The sequence below is a fragment of the Tyto alba genome, unplaced genomic scaffold (assembly GCF_018691265.1).
Source record: "Tyto alba isolate M040663 unplaced genomic scaffold, T.alba_DEE_v4.0 Super-Scaffold_38, whole genome shotgun sequence".
Lineage (NCBI taxonomy): Eukaryota > Metazoa > Chordata > Aves > Strigiformes > Tytonidae > Tyto > Tyto alba.
The window spans coordinates 20340795-20366019 of NW_024881313.1; the positions used below are offsets into that span (position 1 = coordinate 20340795).

The 25225-nt window shown below is 35.5% G+C and overlaps 1 protein-coding gene across 1 annotated transcript in view; it reads left to right on the forward strand.

Moving 5' to 3' along the window:
- MALRD1 (MAM and LDL receptor class A domain containing 1) overlaps positions 1-25225 on the forward strand; it is a 274148-nt gene that overhangs the window by 107536 nt on the left and 141387 nt on the right. The window contains exons 22-25 of the mRNA XM_032991470.2: positions 1793-1903; positions 2792-3005; positions 7746-7993; positions 12757-13054. Coding sequence (XP_032847361.2) covers positions 1793-1903; positions 2792-3005; positions 7746-7993; positions 12757-13054 — 871 coding nt within the window. The remainder of the gene's footprint in view (positions 1-1792; positions 1904-2791; positions 3006-7745; positions 7994-12756; positions 13055-25225) is intronic.

Sequence of the window (25225 nt, forward strand, 5' to 3'; positions counted from 1 at the left end):
AGTCTGCATCCATGCTATCATGTCGAATATGCTGAAGACTTTCTTGCTGTTTGCATGAACGACTGTCTTCTTATGTTTCTATGACTTTCTTACACATCAATTAGCTGTCACTTTATTGTGCAACCTCAATTTGAATATTTGTTGGAACCATTTTTGTCTGTCTTCTGCCCTCTGACTTGGCATGGGTAACTCTACCAAAGTATTAGATGTGATTTTTCAATAAATTGCAATGTAATTGAAATGCATAGGGCCTCAAAAGGAAATTGGATTTTAACAGTGCATAAATTTACGGCCATATTTAACTCTAAATTTACAACCTTTAATATGATATGATAGAAAACATGAATTTCTGATGAAGGACTTGGATTTATAATTTAGTACGTAATTTACAGTGTATTTAAAAGCGTGTGTGTATGTGTCTATATAGTCACACACATATCTATATTCATATAAATATATAGTTTGTATGTGAGAGTAAGAAAAACCTTTTCTTATTCAGCATCCTTTATTCTCTCAAATAATATCTGTAATCCCTTTTTAGCTCCAATTTATTTTTTTCCCCCCTTAAAATTCATGTCTTCTGCAGGCATTTCCTTTTGTCTGTAAAGCCAGGTGTCACTTTGTTTTTCTATTCAATTTAATATATTACACCTGTTTCTTTTGTTCCCCTGAAATGAAAGCTCTTCAGTGTGGAGATCTGTTGTTTGCTTGGCAAAACTTGTCTGTTATGCAATATCATACACACTCATGGGACTGCATAAATTTTTTAAAAAACCCTTTTTTTTTCATTAAGATGAAAAATGTCTGGGCTGTCCTAAGAAGATTACACACAGTAGCAATAAATCCTTGAAAGCAGTAGTGGTTCAGGCATCTAGTGAACTGATGTTTTGCTCTGTGAGTAGTGGCTGGAGATACAGCTTGACACACCTCATCAAACACCCATCTTGTTGTTATTGTCAACTCAGTTGAATTTGGATGCCCAAGAGGTTGGGGCAAAGCATATTTAGGACTTTGTGCTCATGTTGAAAAGTGTCAGCTTACCTCAATTATATGACTATTTACAGGGGTAAGGGTGTTTACAAGTCTTCCATTGCCCAAACAGATGAAATTCAGTGTTTAGAAGAAAAGAACAACTTTTTATCTGTAGAAAAAAAAGTGCTTCATAAGAATCAGGACATGAAAATCTATCCCAGAATGAAGGGATTTAATAGATGCATAAACTAATATATTTTTCAGTAACTTTTGTTAACGTTGTTTCCGTGTTTTACAAATGGATCCCAACCCATTAATGAGCAATTTTTATTTATGGCTAGCCACACCAGATAAATTAATGGAGTAAGTTAGTCCAGGTAAGGCCCTGGAGTGGGTATGTTTAGAAGGAAATCAGAAAATCTTAAAGCATTATTTTATCAGAATAGTCATTTATACTGGCAAATCCCTTCATGTCAAACAGGATGTTGGGAAAATGCTCTTCACTGAGAGCATAGTCAGTCACTGGAACAGCCTCCCCAAGGAAGTGGTCGCACCTCCAAGCCTGTCAGAGTTCAAGGAGAATCTAGACAATGCTCTTAGTCATATGGTTTAATTTTAGATAGTTCTGCAAGGAGCAGAGAGTTGGACTTGATGATGTTTTTGGGTCCCTTCCAACTCCAGATATTCTGATTCTATGATATTTAATGGTGGTATAGAAGTAAGTTGTACAAGATACTCCTGTACTCTTATACAATTAAACGACCTAAAGTGAGTTGGTAATGGAAAGATTGTTTATGACCTAGAATTATTTCCTTTTTAGGTACTCTGTAAAACCGGTAACAGGACTTCTAAACTGTGGACTCAGAGTGGCAGCCAAGGTCCTCAGTGGAACAGAGCAGAAGTGTTCTTAGGAATTCGTTCAAGTTTTCAGGTGTGTATTCCTATATGATGTGCTTCCTAGACAACTGGTTTTAGTTACTTTTATACTATGCATTCATCACCTTCCCATTTCTTTTTTGCTCCATACACATACTGTACCTCCCCTTCTGAATGGTGGAAGTCACCTTTTTGGCTGTCTGATTCGCTATCTGAGCTGGACACAAGTTTTTGGAGATCTCTCACTCCTCTTTAATCTCAGACTGTTATTCATTTTTAAGACAGAGAATCCATTCTATCCTTGAATCCAACTCAGGTTAAACTATTCCACTTCCTTCTCCTTAGTCAGTAGTAGTATTAAATCTGGTTTTTGAAAAAAGTGTCTTGAGCATGATGTGTGCTTGGAAACATCAGCTGATTCCTAAGCCTCTTAGAGATACTTAGTCATTAATATGCCATGTTTAGTTGTATCCTTGTATAAAAAACAGACACAGCTAGGAACATATTTTAAAATCTGTTACATTTCCTGGTACTTCTCTCTTGTAAGTCTTTTAATTAAACTTTAACATTCTTTTTATATTCATGGGAATAACTGATGAATGATTTGGACTAGTCTTTTTCACACTTCTTTGCAGAAGTAGGTGGAACCTTTGTTATTAATTCACAATGTGTGGGGACTAGTATCTGTTTGTGTTGCTCATTTTATTTTCCTTTTTTTTTTTTTTTTTTTTGTATTTGATTGATGTATGTCAATAACTATAGTTACAGATCTGTACAAGCAGTACAATCTTTCATAGGAATGTGCTTTGACAGTAAGAACTGACCACTTCATATTCCAAGATTTGCAAGGACCATTGTAGTCTCTGTTTTATTCATGTTACATGTGTAAGCTTTTATATATCTTAACAGTGTCTTACTGTAATACCTCTGTAATTTTCATTAGGTTGTTTTCAGGGCAAAACGCGGTGTCAGTTACATGGGAGATGTGGCAGTGGATGATATTACCTTTGAAGATTGTTCCCCTTTGCTCATCCCAGGCAGACCTTGCACATCAGAGGAATTCACATGTGCCAACAAGTACTGCATCCCAAAGGATAATCTGTGTGATTTTGTAAATGACTGTGCAGATAACTCGGATGAGAGCCCTACTATTTGCAGTAAGTATGGTAGTTTTTTAATGTAATTATCATATATAACTGTGCCTGCTGTGAATTGTTATTACTTGAATACTTTTAACAGATCATCAGCTAAGAAAGCAAACAAGAAGGTAATAATTTAATTCTATTCCTTGGATTTTAAGGTCTTTAAATTACTATTATTTAATTTGAAATCATATAATAGAAAATAAAAAGACCTATTAGTGATTTTCTTTAAGTAACTCAGAAAGCAGCTGTCTTTAAAAGCAGAAAAATCTCCTGCTTTCCATATGAAAAGAATGTATTGACACTGAAAAAAAATACTTCAAGCATAATTCCTTTGGGATATGAGGGACCTACCTCCTTTGATATTTCAAGGATTGTCAGGTCTCCTAGCAAATCATTTTAATCTAAATACTGTATAATTCTGGTTTTACAAGAGATATCAAGAAACAGTATCTGTAGTATCAGATCTAAAGAATGATGTTTCATATCAAATGGGTTCTCCTCTGGAGAAATAGATCACAATATGTAGTACTATCATTCTATTTTTTCTAGTACAGTTGTGGGAAATGATCATGCAATCAAATATGCATTGTTTGTTACTGTATGAATAGTTGCTTAATTTTTATTAAGATTATGAATACTTTTTATCAAATTCTCATTGAATGCATTTCTATGAAGCAAAGGTATGCTGATATCCTCTGAAGCTAAGGTACATGGCAAAGGGACTGTGTTTTGCAAATTATTTTCATACTTTTAAACTTCTCAGTGATTTCCAAACCAGGAGTAGCATGACACTAAGGTATATGGGGACCAGTTTAGATTATCTGTAGCCGAAAATGAGGTGTGTATTAAGTTGAAATTATTCTGTTGAAAAAGATTCTCAAGTTTTGGCTATTATTTTCTGAAATATTTAAAAGCTGTTTACCTGTGACTCTTCTGAGTTTTCTGGATTGTCTGTATTTTCCATGAAACACCATCACCTATTAAAGACTGAAGCATTAGGAGTAAGATGGTATAGACTGATGGATTGCAATTTTGCAACCCCCTAAACTATTTCATTCTTATTTCCCATTGGAAAGGAGATGAACTGAAAGAGTCCCACAAAGAAAATGTTTTCCTGTTAAGTCCTTTTTTTACTTACTATTTTTAAGTTAAAAAAAAAAAAAAAAAATTGAAAAAAAAAAGCGCCTAATTTTCCTGACTGCATTATAATAAGAAGCTTTACAATGAAGTATTATGGAGCCTTGAGAGCACAATTGTCATTACTGGGGTGAAACTTCTATATCAACATGGATTTTGCCTCAGATAAAAAATTAATCTCATTTTATAGTTTCTAATTGCACTGTAAAATGCTTGGGACGTTTGGGATTTTTTTATTCAATAACATTTTCAATAACAGTGTCATGAATTAGACTATTTTTTGCTTTTCTTTTTTTTCATTTTATATTTTCAGTTTTGAAATAGGGTTGCTGCTTTAAATTTCCACCACGTGCTGGAGAATTTGGGGTTTCTTTTATTTATGCTGCCTCTACCTTATCTATTTAATAAAGTAGAAATACATAATATAGCACTTGCTGAAAATATACCTAACATAAAAATGTTAGTTCTGTTTTCCCATCTTTTTCATGAGGCAAGCTGTTTTCAAAGAGAACATAATGACAGGAAACACACATTTCCACTCTTTGTGAAGTTTTTTTTAATTCCTTGCAACCATCAGAAAAGAGTTGTTCCCTCACTGCTGAACCATGGAATGGTAGCTTGAAAACCTCAAACTGAGAAGCCTGAGGAAGGCTTTAGTAGGGCAAAGCATGATAGACCAAAGCACAGGAAACAAGAAATAGGCAGTTTTGCCCAGGCATGACAACTGTGCTTAAAAAACATGAAAACTCTGCAGTTTCCAGATGTTTCCAATGTAACTTTTAGCAGTAGGCCTTCCTGGACTGCTAGCTCTAACTGTAGCTGTGGTTTGTTAGGTGCATGAAAAGTCATCATATATTAATTAATGAAATCTTTATGCAACATGTTGGAAGAAACTTGTCCCTAAGTCTCTGCCATACTCCTGAAATTATCAAACGTTAATAGGACTATATGACACAATGATACTCACCGAGTCTAGTTAACAATGTCTTGACAAATCCAGAGCTGCTGAGATATTAACTACACCTCATAAAGCTGTTAAATTACTCTGAGATATCTGTGACTTAGTTTTGTTTGCTCTGTTGTGGGCTCTTTTTAGCTACTTGCATGATGTCAGTGCTGTAAAATAAGTCAAATACACATTTAAACAAATATCCTGATTTGTCAAATGTTTAGAAATTATTCCATTAGATGCTGAATGAGTTCCCCATGCTCAGGGTTTTCTTTTAACTATGTTACTAGTACTATTTTCCTACTACAAGTGTATGAGAATAAAATAAACCGCAACAATGCTGAAGAGGTAATGGGTGGTAGCACTCCTTCAACCTTGTTCATAAACTGCTGGGGTTTGCCTTATGCTGCTTGAGGTTATCAGTGTATCAGAGGAAGGTCTCTGAGAGAGCTCTGGTTAGATTGAGTCGGGCATGCCTCCTTGAGGTAGAAATGTTTTAGGACATCTAGTAAGTTAAAGTTTGTGAAAAAGGCTGTGGGGCAGTAGTGTTTTTTTCAGTCTGAAATATGGATTAGTGCCAGTGCAGGTGGCTGTACTTGGTAGGTATTTGGTTTTGTCTGATCTTGGTTAATGTTTGGTTTAGCTCATCAATGTGCTTTGGAAGCAAAACCTCTCAGTCATTCCTTTTTATTGCAATTTGGTTTGTGTTTGAAGAGTGTGCTTGAGCATGTGAAATAAGTTCCTTTCATTAGAAAATAAATTGAAAGATGAGCTCCAGGAGGGCATCAAATGTATTAATGTAATTTGAAATCAGTTGTTTTATATTAGATAAATTGTCCTATAGGTAGGAGTATTTTTCTTTCTTGACTATAGAGGTCCTACAAGGACATCTAAATTTAGATTAGGAAACACGCAATTTATACAACATTAACATGGATGTTCAATGCTCATGCCTTAAGGTCTTGGTTCTTCAAAACATGCCTTTAAAACAAAATGGTCAGTTGCGTGCTTGAATTTTATTGACTTAAGACGGAATTTGTAAGGAATTGAAGGAATTTCTTTAACTACGATCCCGAAATATTAAGTAACTAAATGATCATATGACAAAAGATGGAGTGACAAATTTTACAGGCAGTTACATACAGCTGAGGTGAACTACAATCTAAGTTTTGGATAAATGGTAATAAGATCATTTAGCACATCAGGTTTTGGCTTTTTTAATTGTTACTTCAGATGGCATGATATTTGCAGACAAAGGTAAAATACAATGAAACTATTTTTGCTAAATAGTTCATATTTTTAAGAAAAAGTTTCTAGCTTCTTTTTCACACTTATGACCTCCACAAAAAAAAATACAAAGAAGAAATCTTTCATCTGATTTCAGCCTGAAACTTTAGAGATAGCTGTCTACTCTGTTCTGGTCCATGTGTAGACTCCATGGATTTTAGCTCCTTGGACTAATTACTGAGGATCCTGACTAGCTGCCAATTAAATAAAGCTATGTTTAAGTGGCTGAACTTTATCAGACCCCAGAAGAGGCTCAGATTCTGTTTAGATTTTACAAGAGAGCTTTTGTCACTTCTTATATTGTCAGACCAAATGATCCATACAGTTTCCAAATTTATCTTCAAAGCACTTTCCTTTCCAGCAATAATAGTAGGAATATTCAGGGCACAGTCAGAAGTCTCTTGAAGGCTCTGCTGAAATTACAGCTTATTTCAGCAAGTTTAATCATACTTGGTAATCATTATAATGAAGTTATAGATGCATAGAGGAAAACATATACACAGCCTAAACTTCTGGAGTGGTGCAATTGAGTTAACTTTAATTTATGTGGACAGTTGACTCACCATGCTGGCTGTTTCGACACTCAAGATTGGAAAATTGGTAAAAAGCATGCATGTTGTTTCATATAAAAATCAACCAAAATTATGACAGCTTTCTCTTTTTCTAAGCATTATATACAATTTAAGGAGAAAGGTAGATAATCATCTATGCTTGCATATTGACTAAGAAAATACATGTGTGAACTCTTCTGGAAACATGCAAATGTAATAAAACTATGGGGGTGATTCATGTCAAAGTTAGCCTATTGACATTTATGTTTTACCTATATGTGTCTGGAGGTTGTGTCTTTGTGGTGCTTGATACATTAATTTGGATGGGTTTCTCTTCCCTAATTATAGGCATTTGTTATAATTTTCACCTGACCTTAACACGTGACTCCAAAAAGAGGCTAGTTTTCTGCAGATGTCTCGAATACCCTATGGAGGGCATCAATAGACCTCTGCCTATAAAACCCTAAAGAACTATTCAGCTTGACCTAAAAAAACTTGCTATATGTGGTCAATTTTATATCAAGATCTCTGTTGACTATAATAATGAGAACCTACCTCATATGTATGCAGCTTTATCTTATCCTATCCTATTATTCTATTCTAGAACATTGAAAATGCTCTGTTTAAAAATATACATGGATATTATTTTTTATATTGAAGGGGTTTGTTTTGGTTTTTGTTTTTTTTTTTTTTTGTTTTTTTTTTTTTTTGTTTTTTTGTTTTTTTGTTTTTTTTTAATGCATTTGTGTACTAGGCTGTAGTATATTTACCTAATTAACTTCCTGAAAATAAATAATCTCTTTTCATATGTATACAAATGTCTTTCAGGCACATCTATTGGGCGTTGCAATTTTGAGTTTGATCTTTGTGGATGGAAGCAAGATGAAAATGATGATTTTGACTGGAACCTCAGAACTAGCAGTACTACAAAAATGGGCACTGGACCCACTATTGATCATACACTGCAAGAGCCATCTGGTCATTATATTTTTATAAAGAGTTCATTTCTTCAGCTGCCAGGACAGAAAGCTAGAATTTCTAGTCCTGTCCTAAGCAAAAGGAATAAAAACTGCAAGGTATGTGGAGGTGTGGTACTAGTAGGAATGTAGAATTTGATTTCTAGATTTCTCCAAGGTAATACTTCTAAAATGAATAAAGATGATAATTTAAGTATTTATTGAGAAAAAAAAAAAAAAAAAAAAAAAAAAACCAAACAAAAACCAAACAGGATGTTGGACAAGAGTCAGGGCTTGATCCTATTTGCTTGTACCTTGTTGCAGGAGAAGAATGATTTCTGTAAGTAAATACTTACAACAAACAGATGGAGAAAATCTGGGAGATTCAGATGAAGTTGGTAGTGAATGCAGTGTCTGATTTAGAATATGTCTTATGTGACACTTGCCCTAAGTAGCATACAACTACATAATGGTTTGTGATTTTATGGAGAAAATTTGTGTAACTACAGCAACAATTGTCTTTCAAAGAGTACAGCTGAAAACAGAAGAATGAGTGACAGTAGGCTCTGTCACCGGCTCTTTTCTAGAGAATGGAGAAAAGTAAGCCTTTATTTTCCAAAACACTACAACATATTTTAGTGATTTGAGACTGATAATTTCTTTGAAAATCTGGATTGAAAAGTTTTCTATTTGTGATACATCTTTTATAGTCTTTGCTAAAATGATAACTTTTAGTTTCATAAGACATCTTTCAAAACTCATCTATCAGAATCTGCTACAAGAATAACCTGCTGAAAAAGTGAATTTTCTAGAAAGGTGATTTATGCATTACTTTGAAATGGTAGTTTTTCAAATTTTCATAGTTTTTAGGTGTCAAGGCAAAAAAGAGAGGTATCTCAGTATCTAACATCAGTGCCAAACACAAAATGGAAGTTTAAATATTAATATCTATCTACCTAACTCTACCCAGTTATATAAGTTCAAGAGCTGTCTAGTGATCTCACCATAAAATAAGCATTTTGCTGTCCAGCATTTGGAGCATCTCCACTACTGATGCCACACTTGGAATTCTTACTCCATCTGTTTGTTGTAGATAGTGGTCTAGAAACTTGCTTGAGAGATAATATCAGTGTCTTTATATTTATGGAAGATGCAAAATTTTATTCAGTTTCTGTCTGTAAGATAGGATATATAATCATTTTAGATTAGATTTTTGTCCTCAGTGATCTCATTTTGCAAGCTCACCTTTATACATCTATGTAATAACTAGCTCTCTCAAAAGGATAATCTTGCTGAAGAGGAGTTTTTAAAAAGCCTTTGAATTGAACCAATTGTGTGATCACTGCACTATGTTCATTGAATGAAGGTTGCCTTAGACTGAAATAGTCCTAAACAGTTTTGCTGTATGTGCAGGTGACATCTCTATTCAAAATGTCCAGTGATTTAGCTCTAGTTCTATTTATCTCATACTCACTGCTCATGAGGAAAATCAAAACCTGTAAAGAGTTTGACTGAAATTTGGAAAGAGTTCTGCCTATGCTTGAGATTTCTGAGCAGTTCATTTGATTGAAATTCTTCTGGCCATTTGAAAATTCCTGAAACTCTTTATAGATGACAAAGTCAGGAAATATTAAACAAGAATGGCTTGATTTTTTGATCCAAACAAAACTTGACTAATTTCAATATGTTAGTAGCAAAACTTAACCTGGCCATTATAAAAGATTATCAAGATTTGAGCAATGATCTCATGTCTTTTAAGCTAATTTTCTGTATTGCTTAAAATATATAAAATATTTCTTTCTCCACCTTATCTGTTTTTATATTCTAAAAATATCTTTTCCGTTATTAAGCTTCTATGAAGAATAAAACATATATGCAAAGAAATACAGAATAATTGATAATGACAGTTTCACATCTGAATGTTTATGATGTATCACACATTAAATGTAATTAAATGTTCGCAACATAAGTACCAGAAACTCTTACTATAATTTCTACATCCATGGTATGGCCTGAAACAGTCAGTCATATTTATGACATTTTATAGTGCTTTTTTTGAGGGTTCTGACCAGTTCTGAGACTTTCATTTAGACAACTGACCAAGGAAGTGAAATTTCTGGTAAAGGAAATTGTATGAAAGAAAAAATTATTTCAAGGCCCAGAGCTTCATCTTAGCAGATCAGACAGTCCCTTAAAGTGTTTTATTCTTTTCTGTGAGTTATTAGAGAAGGAAATGCTACATAATATATTACAACAGACTTAGTTTGACATCTTAGGCCCATTCGGATCGATGGAAAATATACATTTACATCAGTGGGAGGGTTCTCTGCAGAGAAAACAAATATACATCAGCAAGTATAAAGGGACATACATGAAGAAAAAATAGAAATCCAATGGAGACAGTCTAAATAGAAAAAAAAAAAAAAAAAAAGTGAAACTATGACAAAATAAATCTGGGAAAGAAAAGGGAGAATTCTGCATCAAGGAATCAGTGATAATTGCATTATGTGGAAATGTCAACCCATAAGAAAACTAGGAAATCTATATATAGTAGTATGGAATATTAAAGACATTGTGTTGAAAATACTTTAAAAAAAAACTTAAGTACCTTCTTTGGATTAGTATTCACTGCAGGACATTGTGTAGAGATACCTGCCTGAGAGCTGCTCCTTAGAACCAATGTTGAAGCAGCATTGCTGCACACTGTGGTGCCAATAGAGATGGTGTCAGAAAAAAGTCTTAAATTTAGTTGTAATAAGGAACAACAAGCATATGGCTTACATTGTTATTCTGGAGGAATTTAATTAAAAATATGAAAGATGTAATTAATATTAGCAATTCCTTTATGATATGCATGGTGGAAGGAGGGGGGCCTGTTTGTTTTTGCAAGTATTGTATTTTCTGTATAGTTTTGTATCGTAAACCTTCAAATTTTATTTTGTTACAGAAAGTCAGTTATGAAGAGAACAAGTTGTTATAATTCTTTTAATTTTCATAAATCTATGATAAATTCTTCAGGATAGACCTGAAAACATTAAGTAGACAACTGATGAATGGCAACATCCAGAGAATCTTGGATAACTAAGACTAGAGAGCTAGCCTACATTCTGATACAAAGGAAATTAAGTATGTGAATGACTATTTCACATACATTATAATTCAGGCCTGAGTAGTGTGGGGTTCCAGACCTGAAAGGATGTAGATAGATGCTTAAAATTAAATTTGTGTATAGCTGTTATCAAGATGACATTACTACTATATGATATATCTAGAAATGATGTAATGGAACAGAAAACCAGTATTCTGATTCCATATATAAAATTATTCGGTGTAATTGAGCTAAAGGTATTGCTAATAAATGTGAAGTCCAGAAAGTAATGTTGGGGTTCAGGGGTGGGGGCCGTAGGATTTCAATGATCATAAAAGAAAGGCAAACATACAAAATGCAGTCTGGTAGTTTTGAAAAGAACTGTAGTCAATCAGGAGCAGTTTGGTGGGTAGCTCTATGTAAATATCTGCTCAGAATTTGATGACAGTCAGAAAATCAAACAAAATTCAACGGTGGTAAAAAGAAATAGAGATTAATCCTAAAAATGTGAAAATTATTATATAAAGACATACACATGTATTGAATAGACAAACCTCATTTAAAGAAGGATTTTAAGAGAAACAGGGTAGTTGCAGGACAGTAAATAAGCAAGTGAAATATTTCCATACAAGAAAACTGAATTATGAAAATTATGTTTGACTACTTCATTGCACGGGAAACATTCTGAAAGTGAACACAATCAAACTTTTAAAATAATTATAACTCAAAGTCCTTGGTGGTTTTACTAATCAATAATTAGAGAAAAGCAGATAAATATAAATGTGGGCTTTTCTTAAAAAAATAATATGTTTGTGTAATGCAATAGACTGCAAAAGCCGATGAAATCCTATACCATCAGGTAGCACAAAGGGATGTGACTTCACATTTACATGGGTATCATAATATTCACTATTATGTTTTTGTAGCTATAATAAATAAGAGAGATTTCATTTTTTAGGTATGGTGCTATGCATTAAACTAGGAAGAAATCATCTATAGAAATATTCTTGCATATTATAGCATGAATTGCCTTCTTTCAGGGTCCTACTTAATTCTTGGAAATATTCTGATTTTTGTCAGTAACAAGATATTGAACTAGATTAAGTATTAACTTAATCAAATAAAAATATTCCTTTGTTGCTCTTGAATTGAAAATAATTGAGAGAGCAGTAAATAGTGACAACTTCACAGTGTTTTCATTTTCTGTATGTACTTAATCTTACTTTTGTACTTCATAATTTGTTTTCCATCTTTTTACAAAAAAGAAAAAAAAAAAAATCAATGTTTTCTAATCCGAGGACCTCTTATGTTTTATTTTAGCTATTGTTTTGCATTTCTGCAGTCCATGTAGAAGTTTTGTTCTCATATTAGATTAGAGATTATTATTTTCTAATTACACATTCTATAATCTAGCACAAACATTTACAACCAGAAAAGTGCTCAGTAAACTGGAGTTACTTCCCACACTGTAAATGGTGCTGCTCCATTCCTCTGTTTCCTTATCAAGTATTTTCATTCTTTTACATTTACATGCAAGAGTGATACAGAGGGATGCAGGATCAGCTGTCACAGTATTGTAATGCTGACTTCAAAGTTTCGTCTATGAAATACTTCAAAAATTTTCACTAATACGTCTTTGTTGTGCATTTTAATTAAATTGTTTTTGAATCAGTAAAATTAAGGGCTATTCTGAATGCTACTAATAATGCTTAATTTAATAATTAGGGTAAATACAATACCAGAACGTATCTGAAGTCACCTATTGTACTCTTAATGCTATTGTTCCTGCTTACAGATACTTTTTTATTACCATATGTATGGAGCTCACATTGGATCATTGATTGTCTACCAGAGGACTACAGCAAAACATGAGAAGATTCTCCTTAATCTTACTGGAAACCAGGGAAATTTTTGGCAGCGCAAAGCACTGATCCTGTCTGGGGATGGAGATGAAGATTTCCAAGTTGTCTTTGAAGGGATAGCTGGAAAAGGTCCCAAAGATGGCATAGCACTTGATGACCTCACATTTTCCAGGGAGTGCTTACCATCCCAGGAGTTTTTACCAGCAGAACCCACAATGCTGCCTCCAACAGGTATGTTTCTGCTATGGACAAATAGTCTTTGTAAGTCTGGAAAGAATGAATAGCAGTACTGCTTTAATTTCTTTGTCTCTCCTTCAAAAGAGAAATAGAATACACAGCTTGCTAAACACATGTAAAAACTAATATGGTTTTAAATAGCTCTTTGAAATTCTAATAAAATTATTTTATGAAATAATTGTTTGGGTACTGAGTCAACACTTGTGAATCTGTAAGACTTGTTGTCCAGCCATGTATACTTAAGACAATATTCTGCTTAATTTGGTAGGATTTATTTGTCAATAGTTGTAAAGTATAGTTATTGCAAAATAAAGAACAAAGAGTGGGAGAGAGCCGATATGGGTAGATTGCAATAGGCCAGGAGGCTTTAATGCTTTTTGGCTAGTGGGAATTCCTACTGATACTGTTTAGGCATCATATCCATCTTCACGTGTGCTGTGGTGCCAGCACTGGTGCAATTATTTGCACCATCCCCACTTACTGCACAAGGGAAATAAGACTCAGAAAGAATTTACCAAAAAAAAAATCTCTGGTGGGGATGGATCCCAATAACCCTGAGGTAAGAGCTACTCCTGAAAGCACTGATGTTGTTCATTACTAATATTTGTTTGGACACAAATGATGAAGGAGAAACTCTTTCTGACAGGACAGGACAAATCTCTTTCTTCCTTCCACATTCATCACCAGAACTACTGAAATGTAAACCCCCAAAGTAGAATTTAGGAGATGCATTTTGTTCCTGGGCCTACTACAATTTTCCTGCAAGTCTGCAGCAAGTCATTTTATCCCACTTCTCTGTCTTTCTGATCAATAAAACAAAGTTAATATTTCCCAATGTCAAGGACTACCAAGAGAATAGATCATTAATTTATGTGAGCTGCTTTGCTTTGTTACTGCTGCTAATGAGTAGCCTTCCCCTTTAGGATATCATTAAGCACTGCTCAGGCACTGGGAAAGAACACTGATGAGACTATATCAAACCCAAGACATTATATTGTACTTTGTGCACAACATAAGCAGGAAAGATATGGGCAATGTTTTCCAGATATAGCTCTGATAAGTTGCCAGTTACAGTAGATAGTATTGGCTTCCTAGTTCTGTCAAAATAGTCACAGAAATTTATTGTAAATGAGATTGGTATTTTAAAGTTCAGCTTTATATGAATGTTCCCCCAAGAGGAACACTAGCTGAGGTTTCTGACTCTTTATTTTTGATGTTTTCAGACTCTATCCTCTTAATGGTAGATGCAAGTCCCTGTGGCAATGTTAGAAACTTTAAAAGCTTTGGTTGTGATAGTAAAGGATGTTCCAAAACATTTTTATGATGTATATAAACAAAAAACTACTAAAATCTCAGGAAAAAGCCACGAGAGACAGATTTCTTCATGTTGCTCATCTAAGATGCACTTTGTGAACTTTGTAGATTCACCACACTTCGAGATAATTGTCTAAATTCATCCTTACAGTGAACCATCTTTTTTATATCAACAATTTTCACTTGTCCTGGATAAGAGTTCACATTACCCACTGAAGGTTCCAATTTACAACTCCTATTTAGCAGTGGTATCTGTTTGGATCATTGCTTGAAATGTGGGCTTAGAATCCTGAGTATGAAATCTACCTCTGTCTAGAGAAATTTTCTGAAAAGTGACAAAATGCATGCAGGAGGCTATGAAAAGTGCTGTGATGTAACTTTTATAAACTAAAGCCAGCTAAAATGACCATGATGATCAGCTGCAAAAACCTGAGCTCCCAGTCTTCTCTGTTTATATGCAGAGACAAAGGAGAGTTTAACCAAAAGTGAAACAATTATATCCATTGCTCAGGTTTTTTAAAGCTTCTGAGGATGAAGAACATCATGCAGCAGAGATCTGCTCCTTTCTCGTCTCCATCTAGAGAGAATATTTGCTAAGAATGTTGAAATGTTTTCTCTCTAAGAGAGAAATATGTAGCTTTTGGGGTCTATTATCATAACAGGATAGTGAAGAATTGATAGAGATGCATATTTTTCTAGCTGGTTAATATACTTCCTCTACTAAATTTGGATATGTGTTTCCTTTACTCAGGAATTGTAAGGAATGTTTCCTTCATTTTAGGTACTTGAAATAGCACAGTGAAGAGTAACTGTAGTAATATTTTCCTCCTTTTTACCTACATGAAGTTTAATTATTCAGTGCTTTTTCTCATAATTTGAAGAGTTTTGTAATTTTTATGACATACCAATCTGCAATTGGTATTCTGCAAACTGAAAAAAAAAAAAAACACGTTAAAAATACCCATCTGCTACAACTCCTTTTTAGTGTCTTTTTTTTTTTTTTTTTTTTTTTAAATTAGAACTCATTGTAATGCATGCATCAAGGGAGATACTTTTGAGTCTATTGAACAATATCACAATGTCACAGTACACTAAAGGCGGTCTGTGTTTGTTTTTTCTGTACACGGAATGCTATGGCAATAGATATAGTGTAAGGACTAAATAGAAGGGGGTTCTTGAACGTTCCTATCTGTGACTCTCACTGTTCAGGATAATTGTTCCTTGACTTGATGTAAACTCTTTGAAGTTCTAAACACTAGAAATAATACATTCTAGGGGGGCACTGTTTTTATTCCAGACAAACATGCAGTAATACTTAAAGACTAAAAGCGGGCATTGGACAACTAGAAAAAATAATTTAGCATTGTAATTTTCTGTAGACTGACAGTATGCTGTGGATTGTCCTCATTATGCTGCTTAGCAACAACAATGCTGAAGTGAAAAGCCACTGAGAGTCACTTAAAATGCTGCACCTGAGAAACAATAAATATAATTTTAGGCTGGCATTTAGCAAATTTTCACTGAATAAATAGTGATGTATGGGGGTATATCACGTTTTGCTCATGTCCTACAATGGTACTGTGGGTAGGAAGATACAAAGACAGTTATTGTTCTAACAGTGCTGTTTATGCGTGTTGCTGTGTCTCTGCAGTGGGGCCACATTCTCAAGTTAGACTCTGTCCCGTGTAAGGAACTGTCTGTATCCGCATCAGCCCTTGGCCACACTGAAACTTGAAAAGTTGCAATTTCAACCTCAATTTCCGTGTTCAGTTTGCACGGCAAGGTTTTGATAGCAGGGGGGCTATAGGGATGGCTTCTGTGAGAAGCTGCCAGAAGCTTCCCCGATGTCCCATAGAGCCGGTGCCAGCCGGCTCCGAGACAGACCTGCCGCTGACCAGGGCCGAGCCCATCAGTGACGATGGTAGTGCCTCTGGGATAATATAAAAGAGGGGAAAAGAAAACAAACCTGCACACCTTCAGCCAGAGAGAGAAGTGAGAATACATGAGAGAAACAACTCTGCAGACACCAAGGTCAGTGAAGAAGGAGGGGGAGGAGGTGCTCCAGGCGCCGGAGCAGAGATTCCCCTGCAGCCCGTGGGGTAGGCCATGGTGAGGCAGGCTGTGCCCTGCAGCCCAGGGGGGTTAATGGTGGAGCAGATACCCACCTGCAGCCCAGGGGGGTTAATGGTGGAGCAGATACCCACCTGCAGCTTGGGGAGGACCCCACACTGGAGCAGGTGGATGACTGGAGGCTGTGAATCTGTGGGAATCCCATGCTGGATAAGGCTTCTGGCAGGACCTGTGGAGCGAGAATCCCACACTGGGGCAGGTTTACTGACAGGACTTGTGACCCTGTGGGGGACTCACACTGGAGCAGTCTGTTCCTGAGGGACTGAACCCTATGGAAGGGACCCACGCTGGAGCAGTTCATGAAGAATTGTAGCCCGTAGGAAGAACTCACATTGGAGAAGTTCATGGAGGACTGTCTTCCTTGGGAGGGAACCCATGCTGGGGCAATGGAAGTGTGTGAGGAGTCCTCTCCATAAGGAGGAAGAAGGGGCAGAAACAATAGTTGATGAACTGACCACAACTCCCATTCCCCATTACTCTGCACCCTGGAGAGGAGGAGATAGAGAAATTCTGAGTAAAATTGAGCCTAGGAAGAAGGGAGGGGTGGGGGGAAGGTGTTTTAAGATTTGCTTTTATTTCTTATTACCCTAATTTGATTTGATTGGTAATAAACTAAACTGATTTCCCCAAGTTGAGTCTGTTTTGCCTATGAAAGTAATTGGTGAGCAATTCTCTCCCTGCCCTTATCTTGATCCATGAGCCTTTTGTTATATTTTTTCTCCCCTGTCCACTGAGGAGGGGAGTGATAGAGTGGCTTTGGTGGGCACCTGGCATGCAACCAGGGTCAATCCACCACAGTTTCCTCTCAAATAACTTAGACCTTCCTATGGACCTGGCAAGCTGGCAGGATTGTGTAGGTCAGGTAGCATATTTTCCCCACATTTAGCCACTCTTTCTCTCCTTTACATTTCAAAGAAGCAGGGACAGATATATTCTATATGCTTTTCCCAGTAGAAGGGATTTAATAGTTTTCAAAGTCATGGCCTTTTCAGGAGTCACTCACACCCTCTTCTTCTTCCAGCAACCATCATTTCAGAGGGAGTTACACGATCCCTCCAAGTGTTTGCAGATTAAGATACTGTCTGACTATGCCTAAAATTGTGAGACCGTTGGCATGAGTCATATTTTATATTTATATTTTTTTACAAAAGAGACATAATGGATTTGACAACAATTTCCATGACCTCCAAATTTGCTTGTCCTGTCTCTCCTTTCCCTCCCTTCCCTCCTGAAGTGTTGTTACTGGCTATAAAAATGTCAGATCTCTCCATCAGAGTTTCTGCTCATGTCTCCATATCACTTATATGGGCATACAACAGCTGCCAGGGACTTCCTGATCAGATTGACAGGCTACAGTGGAGGAAAGTTATTCCCAGAGACAAGAGAACTGGTTGACTTCCGTTTTGTAGAGAAGACAGCTGTTATTTCCAACAAATTAAAAAAGATTCACTGAAGTGTTACATGTATCTTTAAGAACATAGGAATATTCACAGGAGGTGAATATCAAGGTCCATTTCACTTCATATCTCGTCTCCAACTCTTTCAAGAACCAAAAAAGGACAGGTATATATGATGCTTCCTCCTAATGTTCCTAACATTTCCTTTTTAGGAGACCTTATGAACCAAATGTGTGTTTGCATATTAGTAAACCTTAATGTGTTTGCCTTCTGTATAGAGTCTAGTTTCCCTGGAAACACATTCAAAAATTTACCCCCCTCCTTATTTTTGGCAGCAAGTTGTACAGGTCTGCCACTTTCTGAGAAAGCAACTCTGTTTTCACCCTGTCTCCAAGTTGATAATACCTTTTACTGAAAATGGTGGTGAACAGCAGACAAACCCACATACTCCATATTGATCTCTATGCAATCGTCCTTAAGTAACATTACACACAGAAGGAATTCCAACTTATTTCTTACATGGAAACTATTCATATGTTTTCTGTTCTCTGTCTTAAAAAAAAATCTGCTATAATTTGTAGAGATTATAAAATCAGGTCTGTGTAGAGCATTTAGGAAATGAGTGAACAGTGGAATGATACTGTAACAAAAGGATTATTTTTCTCTTTGCTCTCTTTCCTGATAAATCCTAAAGCCTTATGTGCTTTGCCTTTTTTGATCATCAGGCTGCTGTGTTCCCGGAGCTATCTTCAGTACCGTACTATGTCATGCTTTAGTAGTGGTAGTGATTGGAGCTCATCACCCATAAGTGAAGACAGATTGTGGTGTTCTGTGTAACTCAATTAACATTGTATTTCATTGCCAGTCACTCAGGATGCAATTAATTTGTTTAGCTGTGGCTGTTTGGCTCTACTGTAGTTCCATAAAATACCTGACACACCTACTTGGGGCTGGCAGCTACATTACAGGAATTATAGGAAAGTCCAACGCCCTTCAAGGGAGGCTGATATCAGGAAGGCTGTCTAGTGCATGACAAGTGCTGGGTACTGTCACTTTAAGCAACATTTTCACAAATACATTTCCTATTATTCATAGTTATTCCTCGCTTATATCACTCTGAATATCTTCATATCACTAGCAGAATTTCCCAGTATTTTATGAGTAAGCATTAAAGAATACAGCCTTGCTACATTTTTTTTTGGTTTGTTGGGTATTTTGATTGTTTTTTATTTCTCTTTTTTTTTTTTTTTTTTCCCAGTCTGGTTTTTGAATCATTTTAGCACAGATGTGTAATTCACAAAAACAAAACAAAACAAACCCCCCAAAATTGTAGAATTCAGCAACATAGCTAAAATTAAAATGAAGACAAAGAAGGAAAATAACAAGGAAATCATATTTGCCAAAACCTTCTTATTTCAAATATTACATAAAACTTTAGAGTGTACTCTAAAGACCAAAAGATACTGCTTATATTACTCTTTTGCAGATATAATTAGTTTTATAAAAAGGTACAGACACATAAATAGAAATAACCTTGGCGGTTATTCTGACTAATATATAATTACAAGAAGCATCATATTTTATGCTTCAGTGCATAATGTGATCTCCTACTGAAAAGACAAAATATATCTCTTTATGCATAACTAAGCAACTAACAAATCACTTACATCTTCTGTTGTAGCAACCAGCATTGACCATTGTCTGAGAAAACAGGATGCGAAACAAATAAAATGGAATGTCTAAAGCACTTTAAAACCAGTTTTGGGATAAAACAAATAAACAAACAAACTGACAAAAACAACAACAAAAGAACCAACCAAACAAAAATCAAGTCTATAAAGAGTACTCATAATTTCTGATACATCCCTGAACTTTTGAAAGATATATTTACATAGTTGCCTTAATCATATACAGCAGTTTGTGAAACATTTTTTTTTTTTTTTTAAATAGAACCTGGACAGAAACAATCTCAGATGTAACTAGAATGAAATTCCATGCAAGTGTCAATTTTCATTTTCTCCTATATAATATTCTGAAGAGTTCACGGTTATAGTCTAGACTTTTTAAAATAATAAATTGACATGTCTGATTTTTTTTCTTTCCTTTCTGGTACAAGGTACAATTATTTCATACTTTTCAGAAAAAATGTTTGAAATACTATAGAATAAGTAGATTTGTTTAGTAGCTGGACTTAAATCTAATAGTCATGCATACAGGTGACTTGAATTGAACTTCTACATGTATTGTCCAGCTGTTATGAAGATCATCCTTTTATTGACAGTGAAGGAGACAAAACATATAGCCTGAATTTTCATTGTGTTTTCTGATTCTGTGAAGCTTTCTCCAGCTAATTCCAAGTCAGTATAATTATAATCACTGTTCTTTATCAGTTTAATTGGAGATATCTGCCCTTGGTGCACTTATTTCATTCCACAGTTTCTTTGTTTTGTTTGTTGGTAGTTAGGACTCTGATTTATCTCCTTCTTTTTTGAGCTCTAGCCTTACCAGATTGTATGATGGCTTGAAAACAAAGTGCCCATTTGCTAAACTAAGGAAAAAAAGAAATAAAATCCCATTTATTTATACTAGTCTAATTTACAAAATAATTGCAAAAATTTAGAATGGGTTGTCATTTTAAAGACACATTGGAATCAAAAATATTTTTTTCCAACATTCTGTGGGGATTTAGGATACATTTCTGTCTATATCAAATTGCAATATTTGTATATACAATAAAGAACAGATAATTTAAGAAGTTGCTCATATTTTATTATAATTTTATCTCAAAGAAACAAAATGTTTTTCCTAGATATTCCCAGACCTAATACTTTGAATGTGAAATAAAGCTCAAAGACTGTTTCAATCAGCTGTCAGAGCAGAGCCTGGATTGGGCCCATAACTGATTATAACTCTAGAAAACAGACAACAGAACATGATTAATATAATCTAAGGTCCTTGGAGGTAGGGCACTGTCAGCACTTGTTTTTCTGTTTCACAAAACAGTTTAACATCTCTAAAACTTTCCTTAGCTCTTTGGCCTCCACAGACCTGTTTCTGAGAAACATGTCCTGGAGCAGACATCCAGATAATTATCAGGTCAGGAGAAATTAATTTTCCATTGTAGCAGTTTGAAGTGAGTCTCTGAGAAGCAGGTGAGGTCAGGTATATACATCTACATTCATAGTATGAACTGGTGATTTCTTTTGGCAATGGGTAGCTGGGGTATGGGAATAGCTTTTCTAACCAAAGGCAAATTGTACCTAAAAGTGCAAGAGAAATTCCTGATACTATATTTTTAAAGGAGAACCCTGATAAAGAGCCCTGTTCTTGTATTTTCTCCATAATGGGAGAATTAAGTAAGAAAATTTTTACCAAATCTAAGCTTTCCCAGGACTATCAGTGATAACAGCATTATTAGCTCAGACCTGTCCCTATGTGTTATATATTCCATACACAGAGCCTGGCTCTGCCTAGGTGAACTGAGAATGTGAGAACTTTAACCGTGCTTTGCATTCAAAGATCTAGCTAACAGGTTACTCTTACTTCAGTGTACTCTTACTCTTACTTTTTTTCTCACACGTCTAAAAGTAGAGAAATAATACTGCAGTACAGGGCATTCTTAGAAATATCAAGTGTTTTTATTACTAAGTCTTTCAACAACAAAAGCGATCTGAAAAAGAGTTATATTTCACAGTAACTAGTCCTACTTTAGTGCAGTACATTTTTGCTGTGTATTTGGATTGTTTAGACAGCTTGGAACAAAATTTCCATGTGTGGTTAAGACTGCAGGCATGTGTATGCTTCTTTTCTCTCCCTCTCTAACTGTAGGAAACAATCTGAATTTGAAGTGACTTTTCAGCGCGTATCAATAGGCACTTTGGACTATATTTTATCTTTCTTGTTACAGTGTTTATGTTTTAAATGTTGTATAGCTTAGATGTTATTTTGCATAAGATATTTGTAAATATTGGAATATATTTTGCGCTTTATATCAAGGAAGATTTGAAGCAATACACTGCACAGATTCATTTTCATTCTGTGATTTATTTTGTTTTCAAACTTTTCAAGAGAATATGCCTCCCAAGTAGAGTGATATAGTAGCTTTCACAAGATGCCTAACTATCACAATATGTGCCTGAATTGCTGTTTAGTAGTAGGATAAACAAAGTTATTAAACAAATAAGTGGTAAAAAGACTGTTAAATGACAAAATGTATAAAGCCTTCCCAGGTGTGTCAGGACCACACTTGGTTTATGCTCAAAAGTCAGATCACCTCACGTGCATCGCACAATGAGAAGAGACTGAAGAAATGAAAATGCAAAAAAGTGCTTTTTTTGACCGCTGGAAAATTCCAACTATCCAGAATACAGCAAAGGTTGTGTTACCGATAATCACAGAAGTTTTCCTTAACAAAGAATGATGGGAGGTTATTGATTGAGCCTGCATTGTCTTCACCGAGCACAGGGGAAAAAAAATGTAGCAGATTTTCTTCTTCAGCTAGACCAGAGAGGGAATATGTTGGTGAACTAAGAGGGCAAAGATCCTTTTCTTCACCTTTCTATTTTAGTAAACATGTCTTTGTTTGAAGAAATCCCTTAATACTTCAGTGCTGCATTTTTAGGTATTTGAGTGAAAAATAGATTTGGGGGGAAGGGGAGAGATAAATAAAACCAGCTTATGTGCATAAAGAATCTTTAAGTAAAGTAAATCCAAATTTTATCAGACTTAACTAAGACTTAAAATATTTAGAGTGAGATTCAGCTCCAAGTTAAGATTCAGATCAGATGTCGTGTACATCTAGGTGTACTCAAGATGTGTCATGTATCTAAATTCCAATTATAGTGGTTGTACTGTATTTATATTGACCTTTTGCTGCCCAGCCACTCAATACAACTGAATTGCACATATAAAGACATCTATTGTTTTTGAGGCAGTGTGGTGTCTAAGAAATCCCCACAACGATGACAGGTGTATAACAGGATGTATGGAAAATATATGCCCTTCAGGGGTAGCAGCTAGTGACAAAGAATGATGACTTACACATTTTGAAATGCTATGTGTATGGGCAACTAAATAAAACTATAGGTTTCTACTTCAGAATGATGTGATCACTCTTTGAAGTTCAACGATTGTTACCAACCAGATCCCCCTAAAATTTAATGGAAGATTAGACACTTAGCTTGTCTACATGTAAACATAAAGGTATATGTCTCTTTGTGAGCTGAATGCCACCTAAGTTTTTATTTTAGAACTTTTTGACATAGTTTTATTATCATCGTCTCATACTGGTCTCTTTCTTTTCATAGGTTGGCTTAGATTTGCTTTATCAGAAATTTTTTTCCAGTTGTCTTGCTGCTAGTTTAGGCATAAATGACTGCTAAGTGATGAGCAGTTAGGTTGACAGCCTCAGAGTGCTCAAAGATACGATGTTTCCCATAATACTGGTGCAGCATCTCATCTATGGGATGTGACACACACTAGTTTAACTGTAGACTAAGCAGTTGTTGTGGGATGGTGGTGTATGATGTCCTCCCCTGTGAAGTCTGCTTCTGGTCATGCTCAGTGGCTACAACCTGCCACTCTCAGTGGCACTATTAGTATTTCCCTTTCACATGTATCTTACAGAGAAGAGATTTTTGTCTTCATTGGATATTTCTGATCTATTCTAAATCTTCTCCATTTGAAATCCTCTTGTTTCTTTCATCTGTTATCACAAGGTGTCACCTCATGACCTTGCCCCCTCTTTTTGTTGTCTCTACTCAGACCAGGTCATTGCCATTTTTGGTTATGGAACTGCAGTAAAACTATCCCACACCTGGATACTGCAGGTATTCGAGATTGAGGCATTAAGGAGACATTAATTTAGATTCGAGACGTTCACACTGAATGGTCTCTGACAGGTAATACTACGGAAACATAGTATGTTTAAACATAGCTGTGTTTAAGTGTTGTAATTATTTATAGAAATTCTGTGCAAATTATGTTTCTTGCAGCTCTTTCACACTTTCATCCAATCTGTACATAACTGAGAGTATTCCAGAGCAGTTCGCTTTGTAATTTAGATTTTTACTATTGAATATTAATAACGATTTAAGAAAATATATTGACATTCATAAATAGTAGAGATGCCCAACTGATAGTAGATATACTCCATTTGTTATCTTTGAATTGTGAACAGTCATTTTATGAAAATTTAAAGTCATTCCTGGACCACCTGTCAAAGAAAATGCCAGTTCCTGGAAGAGATAGATGAGGTCTTGTGGACATATAATAAAATCATTCAGTGACTATTTTGTACTTTTACTGCTTAAGCCATGTCTTTTTTCATGCCTTTATTTGCCAGAGAAGGGATTTATAAAAGTATTTTGGTTTATACTTCCAGCTGTGGACCCAGCATTTCCTGAGCTCTGTGCCTCCATGTCAACTGACTTCTCTCATTTAGGTTGAATCTGACCAGCAGAGTGTCCTGTCCTCTGCTCTGAGTCAGAGCTGTGACTATAAATAAGAGCTGGTTGGCCAGGCTTTGAGTGGGATTTGAGGGTAGCATTTTCCACCTATCACATTTACTGAGCACAGTGTGGCACCTCTGGCAAGTTATACAAAGGGGATTTATCACTGCACTGCAGCTCTGCCTTCCACTATATGCTTTGGGCAACAACTTAGACTGTGGTGGAGAATGTGAAAGGAACATATATTGCAGTGCAGCCAGGGAAGATCTCTTCTTCTTCATCCTGAGTTATAACATAATCAAATGTTTTTAGTTCACTGTCTACCCAGCTTTCTTTTGGTTATTTTGGTTATAGAAATTCTCTTCTGACATATCTCACCTATTCAGAGTTTGTGCGCCCCATTTCTCATGCTCAAGCTGTTCTGATTTATGGGTTTCTGCTTCTGCTTTATTTCAAGCCATCTTTTAAATTCAATCTGCAGATTTTTCTCCCATCAGAAACACAGGCAATGAAACCACTGCCCAGAGTCTGTGCTAGGTGGCAGGAAATGTAAATGCTATACCTTCTTCTACCCTTCAAACACTCAGATAGCAATTGGACCATTAATCTGGAGGTCACAACTAAATGACATTCGGCTCTAAGGTAGAGATATCATCAGTTATACATCAGTCCAGGTTTTGATAAAAGCATTATAACATTTTGCTGCTCAGGCAAGGTGTTTGTGTACAGTTATACAATGTGTTTTAGGTGAGCTGTTGAATTGTACTTCTAAAGGACATGTAGCAACCTGGAGTCAAGCCTGGAGAACTTCAGAAGGCAGCTTGACAGGCTTCCTTCCAGTTCTGTTGCACCAAGATATTCTCACATGGAACATG